Genomic DNA, 15347 nt, shown 5'->3' with positions numbered 1-15347 from the left:
TTTTTAGGGGTTTGTTCATTTGGGGTTTTTTTGGTCTTGTTGTTGTTGCCCCCTTCCTTGGTTTACAGGTTGTGGATGTACACTGGATACGTGTGAAATCCAAAAAGGATCCCGAGTTAGGAATGTAAGCTGTAACTTGTTAGGAATTTTTGCTGTAACTGTTGTGCCAATTACCACAGTGATTAAAGGGCTCATAGGCTGGGCTTTAGCAAGACTTGTTTAGAAATCTGCTTTTTACCACATAAAAACCACAAAACCTCAGAAGTCCATGAGAGTGAGAATCAATATTAGGACTCTGACTCAGCTGCTTCCTTCTAGTTCAGGGCAGATGCCTGCCCTTTCTCACACTGTAGAAGTCATTTAATGACAAACACCACATGTGATTCCAGCAGTGGGTCTCTGTCCTCCATTCATCCTGGCTCTTGACCTAACTTCTGCAAGATTCATGGTCCCAAGAGCTGATGTTATCAGTCAGATTACTTCACTAAAATCTAGTCTACTTTTCTAAGCATGCCCAGTTTCTCACATTACAAGGGACTGATAATAATCTACCTTTTTACTTGTGTATAGTACTTGACCCATTTAACATCATTTCACTGGGTCATAGAATCTATTGATTCTTTGGAAAGGACAGATCCATAATAAAATTGACTTATGTTTTACACAAAATCTTTGATCTAAGTTAATCTCTTCTGTTCTATTCTCCTCCAGAGGATTACAGGGTAGAATTTTCTGCAGTCTTATGACTAACATGTATGTATTACATTCTATTCAACAGTGGTTTTGATTTATTTTCCAAAAAGAAGGTCTTATTTAAAAATTTTTTCTGCACAAAGCTGGTCTGTTGCTGGAATAAGGTGTTAACTTTTGATTCAAGGTTTATTTGAAAATGAAGTTTGGAAAACCTTTGAGAGAAGGAATAGCATACAAACAAAGCAAAACTTAACAGCATCATTGCTGGAACTTTGTTATTGTTTTAATTCAATGTAATGTCATCTGAAGAAGAAACAAAAACCAGAAATACAAAGGTGATATATGGGATATGCAAAATTTGATTCAATGCACAGCAGGCTACACTGTGTTATTATTAAAAGAAAAAAAATGAACAGTATTAAAACACCATCAAAACAAGCAAAATACCATAACTAACAAAAAGCTATCATAACTTCCATCAAATTCCAAGTTACCTTAGAGTAAACCTTGCCAATGCCATTAGATATACAAGGGAAGTGGTGAATGGTCTTATGTGCAAGAGCTGTAATGTTGATACATGGCAGCCAGCCTGAAAACTCTCAGTGCTTCACTCTGACTTCCTGGTACTTACCAGAGTTCCACAGAAGTCACAGGGATCAACTGATTTTCACCATCCATTTGGAGAGTTGTCTGAGACTGGAGTGAGGGGAAAAGGGTACTTGGACATGTGAGAAAATGGAACAGGAAGAAGATGTTGAAAATGGTTTAAAAAAGGTCGTAATAAATAGGGGGTAGTAACACAGCAAAGTGTAACCATGAGGGGCAGCAAAAGATATAAAGGTGATTTTAACAGCAACAGCAATGGCAGAGTCAAAAAAAGTGCCTCAAGGAAGGAGATTTAGTTACATTAATGATCAGTCTGGGGTAGTGAAGGACTGTTTCTGTTCAGAAACAGAAATTAAAAAGTAGGGGACGTTTGGGATAGCAGGAGTAGACACAGTGTTAGGCAGCTGGAAGAAGCAGGAGTACATATGGGTAACCTGAACTGGGGCTTGCAGTAGCTGTATTTACAAAGAAAGGCTGGATCTCTATTTTGACTAGTTTGTCTGAAGCATGGAGATCAGATTCCTCCTTCAGTACCCTGTGTGCACCTTTTTTCAAAACCTGGACTTTTGTACTGACTCTTGTGTTCCTTTGCACAGCTTCCTTCTCTTCTGCTGTGCCATTTCTAGGCAAGCCAGAAACCCAGCAGTCTATTACAACTTTCCTCAGTACAAGGCAGTACAGAAGCATAAAATAAAACTCACTTAAATATTATTAGGCATAAACTTGTGACTTTTAACTTGCATGAAAAGAAGAAAAAAAAAAACAACGAAAAACCCCCCAAACAACATAAGGTATTCACTGGGAATATACATAATGTTATGGGATAGATAACAACGAACACAATTTGAACTTTACAACCCAAGCAACAAAAAAACCCTTCCTCTTACTAAGATGGTTCAAGCTGGAGCAAGATATGGGTTTGAAGAGACTCTGTGTGTCCACCAAAGGAAAGTCTCCATTATATTATTATATGAGAAAAAAAATATTTTGTGAAGGTGAAACAATGCCTTATGTGAATATCAACAGAATACTGTCACCTGTGCAGCCACCTTTTTTCTCCTCTGCACTGGCTGTCTCAAGCACCAACACTTGAGAATTTTTACTTCTTAGCTGAGCAGAAACCTCAGTCTGTATCCCAAATATCCTGAAATCCTGGGACTTTGGTTTATTCCTGTTATATAGGCTGTGATATGTTTCATGTGGTACTTACTGTCCAGCAGTAAGAAGCTGGTGGTTTCTTTCCCCCACCAACCTGTCTGCTTCTGAGTGTGACCCAAATGGGTGAAAAAACCCAATCAAATTCCAAACATTATACATGGATATGTGTCAGGACATCATTGAAAGATGCTGAGAATATATACAGCCAGCTGAATTCTCTGCTTATTAAATGTTCACTTCTGAAAGGGAATTTACTGCAAATGATACTCCAAGCAAACTGTAACCAATGTTTCATGAATTTGCTTTAGGTGAACAAGGAGAAAGAGGAGAAAGAGGATTTCCAGGCAGAGGACTGAAAGGTTATCCTGGACCAAGAGGTCTCCCAGGTAAATATAAGAGAGTAAGGATAAAGAAGATATATAGTAAAAATTTACTCAGAACTGATACTTCAAGCTGCCTTGAAAAGATAGGAGTTCATTATCAGTAAACTCCAAAATTACAGTGCTTTATAATTTTGCTTCCTAGGTGGTGATTCAGTCAGAAATCAGAATTAAAAACTAAAAAGCAAAAAGCTACCTCCTCATTTATCTCAGTGTAGAAAGATTAGGAAAAATGTAAAGAAAACATTAAAAAAAGGAGGCAATTGCACACACATGAATTAAAACTGCCTCTTTTAATATAACTTTTATATGTATTATATACACATTAATTATATATAAAAAATTAACAAAAAAAGGCCATAACTTCTAGATTATCTCACTGGCAGGCACAGCAGCCTTCAAAATCTCCAGTCATAATTTAGGATATTGTATTATTTCTGTGGTAATGAATTGCAGTATTAGATTACATGGCTTCAGGAGAGATTCCTGCTGATGGATGAAGCACAGCTGGCCTCTAGTGGCCAGCGAATGAACATAAACATGTTATTTCCATCAGTATTTCTGCAGTGTATTCCCGTGCTTATATAGCAAGACGAAGTATTCATATTTGTTCTCTTGTGAAAAAGAAAAAGTCTAGTATTTACTGTTCCCAAGGATGTCTGTGTAACTCGGAGGTGTTTTCTGTAGAAATCTATTGCTGGAAGAGGCTTCCTAAAATCACTGTTTTTCCTTTCTTCATTGAAGATTTAGAAGTAAAAAAATACTTTAGTGCTCAGCAGTTCCAATCTTTACATCTATTTCCCCAACCATCTGAGTGGGGAAAAAAAAAATAAATAAATTGGTATTTCTTTTTCCAGAGAGCTAATGAAATTCTGTGGTAACAAATAGCATCTACCTTGCCCTAGGCATTGGCTGAGCAGAGCACCCTGCAGAGCAGACCTGCACTAGTACAACTGAGAGCACTGGGACTGGAATGCCATTGCTGTAGCTGTGTAGTCGCAGTTGGGGTGTCAGGCAGAGGAAAATTGTCCCTATAAGTCGGAATCCCTCTTGGGAAAGCCCTGAGAGCAGTGAAAAACCATCTCCATACAGCTTTTAAGGACAGGATGCTAATTATGCTAAGCAAGTGGTGTGCTGCCCTGTGTTTAGACCTGCATCCACTTTTCCAGGTGAACCAGGCAAAGCCAGCTATGGCAGGGAAGGCCGTGACGGTGACCGAGGTCCCCCTGGGGTGGCCGGGCAGCCTGGGGTTCCTGGGCCCCCCGGCCCTCCCGGCCCTCCCGGCTACTGCGAGCCAGCGTCCTGCAGGATGCAGGCGGGACAGAGAGCAGGGAAGAACATGAAAGGGCCCTGAGAGTGCCACCCTGTGTCGGCATCCATTTACATCCTGCACAGACAGCTGAGGACAAAATAACCAGCCAAGGAGAAATGCAGACACGGACAAACCTTTCAACCAAGGCTTCAGTAAGGTATTTTTAACACAGTGGTTGTTCATTTTTCCAAAAGGGGTACTTAGCAACACAAGCTGGAACAATGGTGCTTACAGAAATACCCAGGTGCTGCCTTCTACCTTCTCCTATTGGAGGGGAATAAAAGGTACATGTCTGTTTTTATTTTTGATTTTGTTTAATAAAGAGTTTGTGTGATTTTTCCTCCTTCCTTACTTAATTTCTGTGTATGATGTGTACAGTGAAATAATGTCTTCAGCCACCAAATAAAAAAAGATAGTTTTATTTACTGCAGCTGTAGCTATTCTTTCATACTTATAAAATAAATTCTAGCATATACCCTTCATGCACAGTCATTTCATCGAATGTGTGTCTTGCACAGAATATACTAAACTTCCTTCAGCTCTTCAATTCCATCACAGAAACCCAAGTGGGAGGTTCCTATGAAGCCCTCCCAGCACTGTTTTTGCTGCCAATATCTGTAAAGGTACAATCACAAGGTTGTTGTGAATAACCCATGTGGCATAACCTCTTCATTTTTGACTCCACCTTGTGTTGCATTTGTAATTCCATATGAAGCCCGTTGCAGCTTGCCTTGTTATAAGTGACATTAAAATAAAAGGCTAGTAGCCACTGTCAACAGAATTTTAAGTCCTAGAAATATGTGTTTCCTATAAAAGATTAAAAAAACCCAAATTATTAAATAATTTTTTTAATGTATGGTTGCATTCAGTATTGATAGCCAGAACAGCCAGAAGGCAGCCATTAGATGGTCCAAGTTGCCTTTTTTAGATACTCCGTTTTTAGAGGAAAATGTGCAATGTGAATGTTCTGTTCCTCTCTTTCTGTATAAATTAAACTATTTGTGGTTTGACTTTACCTCTCTGAAGTTTATTCTCTCTCCAAGACAGACAAAAACCACCCTATGATGTTTCCTTTCTTTTCATTATTAGCTATCCAAATATTCCAATACAAGCTTTGGCACACTTGTGTTAAGCACTGATTTTTTCTCCTAGCCCTTTACTGTCTGATCATGTTCCAAACACTTGACTTGATGGCGTGTGAAAACACAGAGAAATAACAAGATCCATGGAGCTCTGCATTTTGCACATAACATGTAAGATAACAGTGAAGAGGAAATATACTGGTACAATGTATGCTCCAAAAGGAGTTATTGAAAAAAATAGTAGTTAAACCTTCCTCAGACCAAACCTGATCTCCTACATTAATACTACTAGAAGTCACCAAAATCGGCAAGTGCAAAGAATTTCATTATTGAGGGACAAATCCAGAAGATTCCACACTAGGTGAGCGTCTTTAGAACACAAAAAGGGGATTTCAAAAGTTTTTGAATTAGGTCAGTTTTTACTGACTTGGGGCACAGTCCTCAAATTACTCCTAAGATAGTGAAACAAATAAAACACTAATAAAAACCCTGTAGTTTCACCAGCAAACTTTTATTTTGACTATAAATTGTGTAAAACTGTTGAAAAGAAAAAAAAAAATCTCACCTGATAACAGAATGAAAATATTGTTTTCGGTATGTAATGCATAAACATATGAATCAAAAGAAGCAACCCCCCGCATATTTAAATACAATTGTGAAGTGCTTTAGAAAATAAAGTTTGAAAAATGCATAAAATTCCACAATAGAAGAAATCTCAGGTAGGAGCAAAAATACTCATATGCAAAACCCAAATAAGAATTATTACAATCAAACAAATTCAACACTGAGAGTCAATTCAATGCAGAATCTTTATAAGTGGACATTTTAAGATTGTGACAGATTTTCTGCCTTCAAGCTGACTCACAAGTTTTAACTTAAAGAGCTGAAGGAAAAATCCTCAAGCCCATTGAAAATCCTTATGGGATGCATAGGTTAATCTAATTCTCAATTCCAAATCTTACACAAGAATGGAAAAGAGATACTTGACAAATGGTAGACTGTGCACTATAACATAACAGAGTCAGGATTTTTAGTAACAGCACATTCAAGTAAAATAAAGATTTGGAAAATAAAGACAGGATTATGAATTTAAAATAAAAATGTATTGACTACTGTGGTACAGAAAACCAAAAATAAATTTAGAAGACACCGTGCAAAGAGTCTGAGAGGTTTCACAAGCTACTGTCAGCGTGCCACCAATTTTAACCAAATGCTCCTGAAATCTCAATGAAATCCCAAGTAAATATTTTCTCATCTCCTTCAGGTCCAGCATCATAAAATTCTGTGAGATTTATTGAACAGAAGACTAATGAGAGTCTTTTACCCATCATGATCTCTGTAACCACTTCTAGTTCTGGAGGTTTAATTGCAGTGTGATAAATACATATTTTAGTTCCTCAGTTGCTTCAGTATAGGCAGGAACCCAGAGAAAATCATAACGATAACCAGTTTATAGACTTTTTAAGGTTGGACAAGAACATTAAGATCATTGAGTCTGACTGTTAACCTGGCACTGCCAACAAATTTGGTGGCCTTCTGACAAGGTTATAGCGGTGATGGACGAAGGAAGAGGGAATGACATCATCTACCTGGACAAAGAATTTGACACTGTCCTGCACAACATCCTTGTCTGTAAACTGGAGAGACTTGGATTTGACAGACAGACCTGGGTGGCCACACTAAAAGAGTTGGGATCGCTGTCTCAATGTCCACATGGAGACTAGTTTCTCAAAGGTCCATGTTGGTACTGGCAATGTTTAATGTCTTTGCTGGTGGCATGGACCATGGGATCGAGTGCGCCCTCAGCAAGTTTGCCAACAACACCAAGCTGTGTGGTGCAGTCAACACACTGGAGGGAAGGGATGCCATCCAGAGGGACATGGACAGGCTTGAGAAGTGAGTCCATGGGAACCTCATGAGGTTCAGCAAGGCCAAGGCCAAGATCCTACACTTGGGTTGGGGCAATCCTCAGCATCCATCAATCCAGCCTGTCCAGATTCCCCAGTTTACAGAGCCCTCCTGTTCTCCAGCAGATCAACAATCTCACCAAGCTTGGTGCCAAACTGAGGGTGCCCTCAATCCCCTCACCCAGGTCACTGATAAAGGCATTGAACAGGGCCAACCCAAATTCTGAGCCTTGGGGCCAGCTGCTTTAACACCATTCACCATCACTCAATTAGCAAGTATTCATAACACTGCTGCCGAATACTGAGCTAAGAGATGGATGTATTGTACATCTACGGATTACATAAACATAGAGTTAATATATGAGTTTATATTTTCCTGTCTCAGCCATCACTGGGTTCAAGTAACTTAGCTGCTACCAAAAAATCTTGAATGTTTCACAAAGGCCCAAGTCTCTGTAGCCAAAGAAGCTCTAGAGCAATATTTGGAGCTCCTAAAGGATGTATGAAACCAAGGCTAGGGAGGATTGCACTACAGTTTGTGTCCTTGAATACCTTAGTCATGATCTGAGCTCACCCAGAGCCAAGCACAGATCTACAACAAAATTTGTTTTCCTTCAAATATGAAAAGTGTCAACAGATGGTATTTTGAAGGTTACTTGAAGGACAGAAGGAGCAAGAAACCAAGTTTCCCAAGAAACACTTGTTTCAGAGACAGCAGTGTTAATTTATCCTGGCAGAACATAGCAGTTGTGCTCCGTGTACAAATGCCGCATTTTTGCAAATGTTGTTAAATTGCTTGGATAACTGGGTGAAATGTGTCTGCTTGACCTGCTCATCACTGTATTCTTTTTTGGCAAAGTAACCTCTACTTCCATTATACTTAAAAAAATGCATCTCCTCTGCTCATGGGTCACAGGTAGAGAAGAAATATCAATATTTTGTAGGGCAAGTTACTCCTGTGTGATTTGCTACAGCTTGTTTTATTTCCTCCCTTCAATTTTTTGTTGTTCCTGTTCTGTTTTGCTTGCTGGCTGTGCATTCAAAAGGATGAGTAAACCTGGAAGCTTCAGACAATTAGCAAAACAGACTTTCTGAAGCCTCTATGAAAACGGAAGAAAGAAAATCAAGTTAATGGTGAAATTATTACCTAGAGTCCTTTGAAATGCCATTGTAATTTTTCTTCCTGGGAGAGTTAGGCAGCAAGAGAAAAAGTGAAAATTCCTGAAGTTCCCTGAAATTCAGTTTCTTGAATAAAAGTGATTATCTCCTACTTGGGCAGGAAGTTTATCTGCATTCAGAGAATGTAATAATTTCTGTAAATTATGTGCATATTAAGGCCAAGATTTTGCATTTAGTTGATCTGTTTGTTTGTTTGTTTTGTAATCCAGATTGTAGAGCCCTAAGTTTCATCAGATCTGACTTCAGTGGGGGTCAAAATCCAACCCCCCCAAAATTATCCAACCTGCCCTGACTTCTCCCCAGAGCTCACTGCAGTGGCTTTGTGCCTCTCCTTTTTCCTGCTTGCAGTTGCATCCTCCCTCTCATGATTTAACACAGAAGGAAAGGCTGACATTTTTGACAGAGCCACGAACAGAAAGCATGTGAAATATTTCCATTTCCATCCAGCATCATGTTTCAGAGGTACATGGCCACATAGTAATGTAAAAAAGTTATTTTTCATCCACTTAATACATTTCCATTGAACTGAATCTGAAATGCTGCAAACCAAAAATATAAGGAAGGAAGGAAGCAACCAGTCATCATGTTCTATGATTCATTCAGTAACAGCTGCATATAATTCAGAAATGAAAAAATACAAAAAAACAAGGTGTGTCATTGAGAATCCTTCAAACTTTCTGACTGGAGACAGAATATATTTACATTAAAACTGCAAAAAGTAATTAAATGCATTCATGTTTATAGAATAGCAGACTAAGAAGGAAAACTGCTAAAAGACATGTAGACTCCAATCTTTTCAGCTACAAACTTATTTTGGTCTAGAATCTGTAATGTTTGTTATCAATTAATATTCAAAAACCACATTTCCTACAGTATCCTGAAAGCTTGAATTTTCCACTTAAATACCAAACACTAAAAGGTCAGGGGTAAACTTGTTCTCCATGGCCTACACTCACCTAAGTGCATGGAGGTGATTTAAACATCCATCCAGTACAATAGAATTGTAGTGGACATATCAGATTTCAGGAAAATTTTGTATTACTTGGTGCATCCAGAAACCATTAAAAACTCAATAAAAACACACCCCAAACCAGCAATGTTTTGATTTCTGTGTTACTTTTCTTGTTCTAACATATCATATTAGAGCAGCAGTTTGACTGCATTGGTAAAATGTAAGATTAGGGACTGATTTTAGGAAGTCTGTTTGAAGAAACAAGTTTATAAAATGCTAATTTAGACAGTGGAGTTTTTACAATATTTTCATATAAACATTTTAGAAAAAAAAAAAAGAAAATAATTGAGTATACATAGACATGAAAAGTAACATTTCATCCTTGTGAAAAAGAAGAAAATCCAAAATATTTTGTGTGATTATCCATTAATTAAAACCCCCACTTATTTAACAAAGCTGTGTGTATCTAACATCATAACCCACAGACATAACACGTAAGGGAAGGATAATCAATTTCTGTATCACAGTGCTCTTTTAACATTGAAACCAAATTCAGTTTAAGGTAAGAATATTGGTTCTCAAAACATTGCCAGGCTGCACTGCTGCCCAATAGTACACTGGATGTTGTTGAAGCTTTTACTAACCACAGGTGAGTCCCTCCTCCCCTGGAGACAAACATCACTGCAGGGGACATAAGTGATGCCTGAAAGTGAGATGTCCCACCACAACATATTCTTTTGTAACATAGATAAAACATAATACAATAATAAACACAAATAAAATCTTAACAATATTATCTGACAATAATAATCCAAGAAAGGCAGTATTTCTGCAAATACTCCCATGCAGAACTAAAGAAATTTGAAGAAAGAAAGTAGAAAAAAGTCATTCTCAAGAACAAAATCAGAAACACTGACTGTTGTGCTGTGAGAATACACGTGGCTGGGTCAGCTCTTGTACTGCTGGGCGAGTTATGCCTGGGCTGTAATCTTTGTACTGAAAGGATGTTTTGCACTCCACCATGTGGACAGCAGGAGTCTGCTGCAGCCTTGGGAAAGCTTCCCTCCTAGCAAGTTTCTGTACATTTTTTAGGCAAACTGAGTTGTTCTGTACATAGCTATTTAAAGAAAATCCCAACACTTAATAGGTTCTTAATAGATGATTAAAGCAACTTGCCATAAAATATAATACTCTGACCCTGAACTAGGCTAAAGCTTAAAGAGCTTTTAAGAAATGTTTAAAACATTTTGTCAAAGTTATTTCACTTCTGAGTCTTGTTGCATGTAAACAAACCCAAAGTTGAATAAAAGACCTTAAGCTACTGGAAAAAAAAAAATCCCTCGTGTTTATTTCCTTGCAGTGCTTACTGCAGCATGAGCTGCTCAAAACAGATACAAAACAGTTAAAGCAAATTGCAAAATAAATTAGAATCCCCTCTTCCCTGTATGGCCTCCTGCCCAAAAACTAAGACATCAGTCTGAAACTGCAAAGAAATTTCAGGGGCCAAATCTGAAAACCATGCAGACACACGTTTCCAGCTATATTCCACTTTCAATTCTATAAATGCAAAGTAGGAGCAAGCCAGTGTGAAGTACAGTTAAGCTGGGATTAACTCTGTTCTACCTCAGTGAAGAATGTGGCATCTTAAAATAGGTATTGAGATAGCCCATATAAAAAAATACCCGTTTTCTCACATGAGAAAATAAAGTGGGCTTTTAGCAAAATAAAAATAATGCAACAAGATAATTACCAAAGTTACCTGCAAATCAACTGAAAGCATTCAAATACATTTTAGAAAGGCCTTTTTCTTTGAGCCTATAAAAAGAAAAAGGCATCAGTAGGAAACATAGATGAAAAAATAAAACTTCTCCAAATATAAAAAGTGTTCTGCTTTCCAATAAGTTCAAGTAAATTAAAATACAGCCATTGCATCTGGCAGATAACAGATGCTGGGTTTCAGCAAGCTAAAAGCCCCAAAATATACAGATACCACCAACGCGGCGCAATGGTCTATGTACAGCCTCCCAGAGTGGGGCTGCTTGGGAACCTCCAAGTCACACAAGTACTACCACAAGACAGCACCCTTTTCAACACTATCACGGAAAATGAAGTTCAGAATTAACTTACAAAGTAAAAAAAATGTTTAGATTATTACAAATATTGGAATTACTAAAGAAGTAACAGGAAAAAAGAAAAAAAAAAGAGAAAATGTTCATGGAAGATACCTGACCAGCAGTTCCTTTCAGAGAAAGGACAGCAGTATGTGGGGCTGTTCCTCCTCTGTGTCCATGTTTAGACACCCAGATGTGTTGGTGCAAGGCTGTACTCTCTGGTTGGGCAGATCTGTGGCCCGCACAGTGGTCGGTGACTCAGTGCTCGGTTTCCAGCTGCCTCACCATTCCCAGCACTCCCACAGCCCTGGAGCTCTGAGGACCAGAACTGGAAGGGTTATCAGTTCCACAGAGCAAACCAAAACACGCTCCATGGGCCCAGCAGTTCTGGAGTGGGAGCAGCTTGTGCTCAGCTAAGCTCAGGCAGGACCACTTGTCCCAAACGCACCTTTGCCCCAGCAGGACAGGCACCGCTGCCCTCGGATCAGAAGATGTGCTGGCCTGGAGAAGGGACAGCTGTCGCCTCCCGAGGAATGAGGGGGGTGAGAACAACAGGAGGTGTGAGGACTGGGTTTGCCTGTGGGCTTTTGACCCCGTTCTCACAAGGAACAGATAAAGCACCCTGACTCCCCAGGGTGTCCCCAGCTGCAGGGTGTATTGCAGGTCTTTCAAAAGATAATTTCATGGTGTGCCACAGGTTTTCTGCCATCCTCATTCCTGCTGCCCTCTCCTGCCCCAGGTATTTACTCTCAGCCTTCCATCCCCGTGTTTCCTTTAACATCCTTTTGTAGAAAGCACCTTCCCTCCTCCAAACATCTAACCAATGAGCATGGCAGGGATGTTTGCTTTCCCTCTCAGAAAGTGTCCTGAGTGCCCCAGCTGCTGCCTGAATTAATTCTGTCACCTCTTGCTCTCATCTTGCTCCTCTGCTCTGGGTGCAAGTGCTAGGAACTCTATTCAGAACAAATGCCAATGTGCATCTTTTGCTAATGACTCCCACCAGTCATTCTTTAACTTCTTTTAAGCAAAACCCAGAAGTCAGCCGGATTAATGTATCACAACAGCTTTTCTGGAAGTCAGCACTTCCAATTTGAGAATATTTCCCTGCTAGCTCAGTACTGCTCAAGCACACAGTTACCAAAACTTTCTCTGCCTGATGTGGGAGAGTGACTAATTTCCAAATGATGGGATAAGAACCCTCAGTATGGCTTTGTATCACCTACAGGTGCATTTTGAGGTTGTAGGTTATAGATGTTTGTGTTCTCTAAATAGCACCTTCACTTTCTATTGCACTGTGCAAAATTCCACAGGACTAATTTAGGATCATGTCTTTCCTAATAATCAGAAGTGAAATTTTAGCCACCCCTACTCACTCCTTTTCAGGGTCACCTGTGTGATTGATTTTCTTCAGCTTTTCTTTTGCTCAACCCTTTGAACTCTATGGGATTTACACATTGTTCAGTTTTGTTCATCACTGACATTTTCTGTTCCTGTAGCCTTTACTAAATGCCTGAAAACTGGATGCTGTTGCTCTCAGTAGTACACCTTTCTAGGAGGGTTTTGTATTTTTTTCCAGATTTCTCTTGAACTCAAGAAATTTTCTGTCACCAGTTAAAAGAACCTGTGAGTTCTGCACTCTACAGATTCCATGTTCTTCTCAAGCTTATTTCAGCTTGTGAATATTGCAGGAGGAACAGGAAAACAGTGCCATCACCATGATTAGAGGCTTGTGAAGTTCCATTCTCGGACTATGTAGTCACCACCCTCTGCTCTAAAGCAGGAGGTCACCTTGGCTGTAGCCAGATTTAATGGCAGAGTAGCTTGATTACCAGCCTTAGTGCCCTTTCTCAGTCCATGTACTGGTTAGAAGGTGTGCCAGTTCTCAGTCCAGAACACCACCAGCAGCCTCTTGCTGGGGTATGTGTAACCACGACTAAAGGAACATACAAACCCCCAGCTGGGACAAAATCCGGTCAGGAGAGACATTTCCTGGAGCTACACCTGGTGATTTTCCAGTCAGTCAGAAGCTCGTCGTTGGATGGGATAAGAAGATCATAAACACATCTTTGTTTCCTTCTTTGCCATCTTGGATGTGACTGAAATGGTGGGCAGCACTCCTGGTGCACAGCAGACCCTTTTCAGAAGGTGTGCTGGAGCCTCCTTGAGGGACATGAATGTTTAGTCTAAACAGAGTTCCCAGTGCTCCAGCTCAGATCCTCCATTTGCCATGAATGAGCATGCTTTGCAACTTCAGAAATGTATTTTTTTCCATTTCAAATTCACCACCAGCAAGAAAAATAAAGCCAGCTTACATATAGAGGCATACATAATGTCTTAAGTTATAGTAAAATATTTTTGTTTGAAGAAAGAAGTTTATGAAAATTATTTGGGCCTATTTTCTGTTCTAAGCAAAATAAATATGAGAAACAACACATGGAATGCACTCTGGAAAATATATGACATCATGTCATCATTATGACACTGCAAATAACATAGAAAAAGGCTCAATTTTGTGCCTCACAAATTATCCATATACCATGCAGTGTCAAGAGTAAAAAAAAAAAATGCACCAAATAGTTCAAAAATTAAATTAACTTATTGGAAAGAGTGAAAAGTGACCGTGATCCCAAGTGTCTGGGGGAGAGGGTTTTTATTTCCTGCTGGTGCGTGAGCGAGTCTGTGATACGTGGTAGTAGCAATCTGCGGGATTGCATCTCCCGTTGGGTCCGGGCGGCCCCTGCGGTCCTGGTGAGCCTGATGTTCCTGGTGGGCCTGGCAGGCCAGCAGCTGGCAAAACAAAGCTAGAATTAGCAGAGCCCTCAGCAGAGCATGTGCAGTGCCCTGCATTCCACCACTGACATCCGCTGCACTCCAGCACATCCACGAGAAGGCAGCTGCGGCTGACCTCACGCTACGACCCAGCTCGGGAGGAAAAGCAGGAGTGTAAAACCAGTGTTAAAAACAGGAGAAAGGCCTGTTAGTTTATAAATAACAATAGCAGAAATAAATCTGTAGACTTGTACCTGCAGGGCCAGGTGGTCCAGGGTTACCAGGCAGTCCAATTCCAGGCTCGCCTCTTTCCCCTTTCTGTCCTCTATAACCTACACAGAATAAAGATATGCAAATAAGAGCACCCTCTTATTTTAGGTAGTGATTTTCTGTATATCTCATTGTCACAAAATTACCAAGACCAATATAGTTGGGAAAGCACATGCTTAGGTCTCTTTTTCAGAATACATGTGGTTTTTTTTCTTTCTTGAGACAGCTCTCAAGTTTATAAGTTCCTTCTGGAAAATATGAGCATTTTTAGCAGTAACTATTACATCATCTGTCAAAGGGCTCTTGCATTTTTCACTAGCGGAACCTTTCCCTGAGTCTTTAATTTACCTGAAATTCCTCCAATAAAGAGCCAAAAGTGGACTTTACTCCCTCTATTCTGCATAAATCCTTACACTTGCACTTTTTAGACTGTAAACTGGTAGTTTTATGATTAGACATTCCCCTGTAGGTGAGAGAAGACCCACTCCACTCCCTGGTAAATGTTGCCCAGCTGCCCTCACATGGAATGGGGCATCTTTAGAGCTTGTGCAGATTTTAGGTTTGAAGTTTACTTTGACCCAAATAGCTGCATATCATTAACAAGATGTGATTACTAATTATGTCTTGAATACCTGAGTCCTTTATCTTCACAGACCATAGTTTTATATTTATCTAAATGGCTTCCACCTTAGGTGCTGCAACCCATCCCCAACCCCTGCTTCTTTTTCCTTCAACTGTTTTTAAAAAGTTTTATTAGTTGGAAACACTCTGGCTGCTTTAGAGCAGAGGACTTGTTGCTATCAGTAAAATGTTTTCCTTATTATTTCAGGTTAAGAATGTACATTTATTATACAGGAGAAAGGATGAAAGCATTTTTAAAGGCGACACCTGCTACAAACCCTTACTTCAAAAGGGCTTACAAGGAAAC

General features: G+C 39.6%; 2 protein-coding genes across 5 annotated transcripts in view; one reads left to right on the top strand and one right to left on the bottom strand.

Moving 5' to 3' along the window:
• The window catches only part of COL9A1 (collagen type IX alpha 1 chain), a 126326-nt gene extending 121164 nt beyond the window's left edge, over positions 1-5162 (top strand). For all 4 annotated transcript variants that reach the window (XM_086876212.1, XM_086876213.1, XM_086876211.1 and 1 more), the window contains 2 exons: positions 2766-2843; positions 4007-5162. In XM_086876212.1, the coding sequence (XP_086732338.1) occupies positions 2766-2843; positions 4007-4191 (263 nt within the window). In that variant the 3' untranslated portion in view covers positions 4192-5162. The remainder of the gene's footprint in view (positions 1-2765; positions 2844-4006) is intronic.
• Positions 5163-8898: 3736 nt separating this feature from the next.
• COL19A1 (collagen type XIX alpha 1 chain) overlaps positions 8899-15347 on the bottom strand; it is a 181560-nt gene continuing 175111 nt past the window's right edge. The window contains exons 49-50 of the mRNA XM_023922405.2: positions 14404-14481; positions 8899-14167 (exon numbers count right to left, since the gene is read on the bottom strand). Coding sequence (XP_023778173.2) covers positions 14031-14167; positions 14404-14481 — 215 coding nt within the window. The 3' untranslated portion in view covers positions 8899-14030. The remainder of the gene's footprint in view (positions 14168-14403; positions 14482-15347) is intronic.

Source organism: Cyanistes caeruleus, chromosome 2, assembly GCF_971803275.1.
Source record: "Cyanistes caeruleus chromosome 2, bCyaCae1.hap1.1, whole genome shotgun sequence".
NCBI lineage: Eukaryota > Metazoa > Chordata > Aves > Passeriformes > Paridae > Cyanistes > Cyanistes caeruleus.
The sequence above is the reverse complement of the archived record's forward strand: the minus strand, read 5'-3'. Positions and strand labels throughout refer to the sequence as shown.